Source organism: Pterocles gutturalis, unplaced genomic scaffold, assembly GCF_000699245.1.
Source record: "Pterocles gutturalis isolate BGI_N339 unplaced genomic scaffold, ASM69924v1 scaffold16609, whole genome shotgun sequence".
Lineage (NCBI taxonomy): Eukaryota > Metazoa > Chordata > Aves > Pterocliformes > Pteroclidae > Pterocles > Pterocles gutturalis.
In genome coordinates, this window is record NW_010131114.1 from 83,550 (window position 1) to 89,734 (window position 6,185).

Sequence of the window (6,185 nt, forward strand, 5' to 3'; positions counted from 1 at the left end):
GCAGCATGTATAAACTTGATCCTGAGGGTTTGCCTTCCTTAGAAAAACTGTAAAAAGATATACTATTTGTCTTAAAAGTTCAAAATGCAAATGCTATATTCATAGTCAAAACTATATAAAAATATGGACCTAACGTAACATTTACAAAAACTTTTTGTTCCTTTTTTTTGTTTGTTTTATGGTTTTGGTAATAAACATATTCTCAATTCCTGCAGCCAGAGAGGAAAAAAGAAAACCAAAACAAACCACAGTGCCCTTTGTAGACTTCCTCACATTAAGTTTACAACTCCAAAAAGACCAGGTCTGTGAAAAGTGTGAGGTTAGTAACCAAGGAAGTAGGTAAGCTGTTAATATATATCTATATATGTATTTATAAAATGGAAAACAAACATTTATTTTGATCTGAAAAAGTAATAATACAAAACCTGAAGGTAAAACAATCATCTCAAAATGCCATAATACACCTTTTCAATAGATAAATGTCATAAAAATATCTTGAACCTTAACCAAGAAAACAATTATAATACAGTTTTAATTCTGCTACATAAAACAGCTTTTCTATGAAACAAGAAGGCAAGTTCAGGTATGAAAACATAATTTATTTATTGCTTTTGCTACAATGTTGTTTGTTTTTTACATATAGTCATAAATACACTATACAGTATAAAATATTTTGTAGGTATACATTTTGTGGTCTGCTTAGGTTTGCTGGCTTTAATTCTAGCACCAAATACAAAAATGAAAATCAAATGAACTTTAAAGGCACTTCCATTGTATGTTTGTTTGTTAATTAACATCTTGGTATGTACTAAATTTCTTTGCTTCCCTCTGGTAGAAGCGATACTTGATCCTACTTTTATCTTTGTACAGTTCAGGTCACATTGAGGCACCAAATGATTTATGAACATTCCCACCCCTCAGCTGTTTCTTTCTTACAACATTCACTGTTGCTTTTTAGACTTCACCTTTCCTCCTTCACTTTCCAGCTACTTAATCTCTTTTACTTCTTCATGTCGGACGATCCAGCTTCACTTCCTTCAGTCCCTTGAAAAACCTCTCTTCAAACCTCCACTTCCCTTACTCCATCTTGCGTATCTGTTATTCCAATATCAAAACAGGTGACTATCATGATATGTGACTTGCACAGATTAACACACTGCTCCAGTTCCTCTGTCACTTGTTCCAGTGCCTCCAGGTACTCCTGTGACTCCTTATCGAGATCAGGATCCACTTCAACTGTCAGACAAAAAAGTAGTAAGTAAGATAAACAGCTCATAGCAAAACATTATTCTATCAAAAGGGAGCCAGTAAGGTAGAACACAATTTTATTTCTCTTGAAATAAGAATTTTTTTTCAGTTTGTTCAGCAGATACAAAACATTTTTTTTTCCTTATTTGGAAAGAAGGATAATAAAAAGTTATATAAATATTTAATATTAACAAGCATCACAGTGAGTTTCTGCATTGTTTGGACGTTCCCTTCTGGTTGGTTTGGAGGGGGTTTTTCGTTCACCTCCGGTACTACTCAGCACTGAACAAATCCTGTATCACAGAAATAATGAATGGAGTCACAGAGTATTTTAGGGTTCAATTCAGCAAAATATTTTGGTGAGACTGCTCACATCCTGAAAATTTGTTACATACTGATCATACTGCTGTTTTTGCAAAATACTTACAGTCTTCTTTCCACTTATTTGGATCCATCATCAACCTGCACTTTGTCTCTTCCAATTCTTCCTTCAAAAATTCATGCTTTGCCTTTACTTCTCTGATTCGCTGCTGGCGCCTTTCTAGTATCTTCAGCTTGGTATGGAAATACATCAGACCCTTTTAAGGCACAGAAAGACCATTTCATGAATTTGCCTGTTACGAGCTAACCTCCAACAGTTTGACACAAATTGCTCCCAGGTCATTACATGTAAGAGTCAGCAGGTGGGTTGTTTTGTTTGGTTGTGGAGTTGGTGGGGTTTTAATGTTTTGGGGTTTTTTTTTTAATTTGAAGTTTACATTAATGGATTCTAATCTAGACAAACAGCATGCTACATCACTCAAGCATTTGTTGCACTTCTCTGAATTAGCAAACATCTCTAATACATTCTGAAATTACTACTGTTTGTAGAGGAATTTTTTTTCCAGCAGTGCAAATGATAAACACAGCCTAATAATAATGTAAGAGCTATATTTCATCCTAAAACATACAAATTCTTATTTTCTTAAAAGCATTCCTACCTTCTCAACATCCTGGAAAGGCTATTATAAAAGAAATGGGGAAAAAGGCATCAGAATATAGAATTCTGGTCTCCAAAAAAGAATTAGCTGAAGTGTTTTCCAATTACAAGTAAATTAAACTCAGTGCATCCCTGATTTAATAGAATCCTATCATTTACATAAAGAGTTAATGACCCTATAGTTGAGGGAGGCTGTAAGGTTTCATCAGCCAGGCTAAGATTACAAAGTCTTCTCATAATGCATTCATTGGTAACTTCCATTTAAACCATCATTCATGCTAAACACAATTTATTTTAGACAGCAATCATTTTCATTTTCTGTGTTAAGGGTACCCCAACATATGAATTGTAAAATTAATAATTATTGTGCTTTAATTGCAATCAATTTCCTGAACACCACTGCAGCATTCAAGCAAGGATTCTGGCTGTATACTGTAATCTAAGTTGTCTACAATTGGTGTAAAATATATGCTGACCTCAGTTTCCTCTTGTCTGTGTCGCTGTAATCGTTCCACATCATCAATCTCATAAACTTTAATTTCAAATGGCTCTTTTAAAGTGCCTGGCAAAGGTGGTAGATCAACCCATTGGCCAGTGACACTGGGTTTCCTTCCTAGGGAGGCAGCATCTGGCAACGGAGCAGGAATCAGTCTACGACGCTGGAGACCTAAAATACAAAAGACAAGTGTTCCTCAGACTCTACCAGACTGCAGAACGTCTGCAGTGAATTAAAGAAAGATCTAGGTTTTCAGGATGCTTAGGAAGAAATGCTTTCCTTGATCTTTTCCTTTTAGTAAAATATCCTCAGGCTGTTATTTGACTTACTGCTTTGACAACGTATGTTTTACTTGGTTCATGGATGGGAGCAACAGCAGTTCTTCTCCCATCAGATGTCTGAGCATCAGTTCTTTATTCTTGCCTTGCAAAAATATGTTGCCTGTATTCATTTTTCTTTGGTCAGCTGCAATGGTATTCATTACCTTGCAATGGCAATGACATAGGGAGTAATTTCAAACCAATACTGATAATGGCAGACGAGTCTGGAAATTTCCTGATCCTCCAGTTAAAGCCAAGCAAGGCCATATCAAGATACCTCTCATGATATTACCTCTTTGCAAGGAGCAAACAGTTGCCTTCAGAACTACTACCAATGCTTTAAGGTGCTAAATAACAGCCATTTTCAACTACTTTGTGGGATTAGGAGGCATTCAGAAGGCAGCAACCAACCAAGCTGCAACCTACACCACCTCTAAGGTTGAGGCCTGTCACCACCCATTTACACCAGCATCCAGAAGCTCAGAGCATGACAAACCTCACAAATTCCTCAACAGGAGTGCTCCCAGATACAGCCAGCATACTGCCACCTTGATGTAAGTGCTAGGGCTCAGGTTTCATGAAGCAGAGACTGACTTACGTCCTTCAAAAACGCTGGTAATTTTGTATGGAAGAGCTGGCACTTTAGTGTCCAACATTTTTAGCTATTTTAAGCCTCTTTTCACTCTCTAAAAGACTGATCGTTACATTACATGTGTCAAGGATGAGTACATCCATAGAGCTGGTCAGGTAATGTTAACAAGGCTGCAGTCCACTCCCTAGGTAAATAGGAGGGCTGAAGGCCACCAGAAACAAGCTGCAATGTCACATGGTAGCAGTAAGCATAAGCACCTTTTGGGTGACTGGTGACTATAAATTTAGTGCCTAATTTCATCCTCTTATTCAAAAACAACTCAGAGGTAAGGAGTCTTACTTCTTCTCATCTTCTTACAAAAGCAAGCACATCAAACAAACAAGACATGCTGCTCAGAGGACAGCACTGCCAAAATAACTTCTGGGCTTAGACCTCTAAAGGAGAGTTAAGTGCAAGTTAGGGCTGTCAGATGAAACCTGTCATAAGCTTCACCGTGAAATGGAGACAAAATCCCAGCAGGTACCAAGGGCAACACACCTTCATAGATTGCCTCTGTTGTTGGCAAGATCATGGAGCAGATCCTCCTGGAAACTATGCTAAGGTATATGGAAAATAAGGAGGTGACTGGTAACAGGGTCAACTTTTCTCCAAGGGTGAAGTTAAAGGATAAGGAGACAAGGCTTGCAGTGACATATATAGGAGTAAGACCTATTCTTAAATTCAGAGACCGCATGACTCCAACACAGTTGGGAGTGATGTAAGCTACTCCCAGAATCTCTAACACTTGCAAAGATTACAATATATTTTAGGCCAATAATGGGTCTGAACCAAACATTTCTTGTAAGAAATATTTCACGAACTTCCTAGGAAACCTCATTTCATGTATAAAACACATTATTGTCTCAAAGTGTACAGCACTCCAAAAATGTAATACATAATTTACTTATACAGAGCATTCTCAATTGGAAAAAGAAATCGTTCATAATTTTTAAATAATGCTTATAAGCACTTCCTGGGGCAAAGACAAATACCAATCCATCAGTGGGTAATGTCTTCTCAATATGTGTGCAACTTGCACAGCTGTTAATATTGATTTGCAGGAAAGGTTTAAGAGGTTGATATGCTATGGAAAGAGAACTGCAGCAAATGTTGCACTAAGTTTCCAAAATGATTTATCACCTGCTGAAGCAACTCAGTTGCTTTGACCAGAAAGCACCATGAGATCTACATCAATTTAACTCATTTGGTTTTACTGCCAGAACCGAGCAACATGGGTGTCTACAGGGATTGCAATAATTACTGCTTTCCAACCAAAAGCTCAGATTCAGTGCATTGCTGATATCATTTCCTACTATATTTCCAACAGTCAGTATGCTTAGGTTGCTGCATGAAGCTGCTGGTCATAAGCTACATGGCACCAACTGCCACCAATTCTTTAACACTACAGGACCTCAACCTTGATCAGTAAAAATGAATACTCTAACAGCAGCCATATGAACCTGATTTTGAGGCTGGCTACAACCAGCAGCACTTAAATGAGCACCACGTGCAACAGCAATAGGGAAAGGCACTGGAGAGCAGGAAAGAGGACCTGGCTCTCGTATGCCCACCCTTGTATGGTGTGGTCGGACACGTCTGCCTTGGCACAGTACACGAGCCAGAGCTTCTTCTGCACGACTCACTCCTCCAGTCAGTTTACTATTGATTATAGTATCCACATATACACTCTACAATTTCTTTATAAAAACACCAATACAGTGCAATACAATAATTTTTGCAATTATCTAGTAGCATTAACATTAAGAGTCGCCGCATCTACCGTACACACTCTTCTGTTCTGCCCCTAAGCCTTACCTTTGCGTCATCTAATACACATTCAGCAATCCTCATTAATTCACAAACACTCCTCCCCTCCAGGCCTATTCCGCTGTTTCCAGACTACAGTCCCAGCCCGTCTCACTGAAATTCCCTCACAAACGCCTGGCAGCAGAGCTCCTCCTCTCCTCACTGCCCTTCTCTCATCAGTCTTCCCTGACACCCACTTGATCCTCACAAAAACTCATCAGCACCCCTCCAGCACCCTCAGTCTTCCCAATCCACCCGTAACACCCTCCTATTTTGGGCCACACTGGTGTCGTGCTCGCTGCTGACGGAGGAAGGAATGTCCCCCGTCTGCTGGCAGCCATCTGCTGCCTCTTCCCTTGCAGGCAGGCTGCCGGAGCTCCAGGGCCCCTCTCCTGCCCTCTCCACCACAGCACCTGTGTCACACCTGCAGCTTTGAAGTGAAATAAATGACAAGTAGCTGCTGTCACAGCAATACACGTGCACACACAAGCGCATGCAAGCAGTCCACCCGCTCTGCTTTGATTTTCTCCCAAAGCTCCTCTCCCTCTCTGTCAGAGACGCCACGAAAACCCCCCATCCTGAGGGACGCAGCGGTGGATACCTGGTTGCCTTCTCCTTCATTCCTTACCTGTCGATCGTTTCTTGGGGGACTTGAGGCTCCTCATCCGGCCTGGAGATGACATCCCGCTTTCACTCATGGAGTCG

The 6,185-nt window shown here is 39.9% G+C and overlaps 1 protein-coding gene across 1 annotated transcript in view; it reads right to left on the minus strand.

The window, feature by feature from the left end:
* Window positions 1-1,060: 1,060 nt before the first annotated feature.
* The window catches only part of KIF26A (kinesin family member 26A), a gene marked incomplete at its 5' end in the record, with an annotated part of 29,015 nt that continues 23,890 nt past the window's right edge, over window positions 1,061-6,185 (minus strand). Inside the window, 5 exon segments of the mRNA XM_010080493.1 lie at window positions 1,061-1,236; window positions 1,676-1,826; window positions 2,229-2,249; window positions 2,704-2,894; window positions 6,109-6,185. The exon segment at window positions 6,109-6,185 is cut by the window's right edge and continues 28 nt beyond it. Of these exon segments, the coding sequence (XP_010078795.1) occupies window positions 1,061-1,236; window positions 1,676-1,826; window positions 2,229-2,249; window positions 2,704-2,894; window positions 6,109-6,185 (616 nt within the window).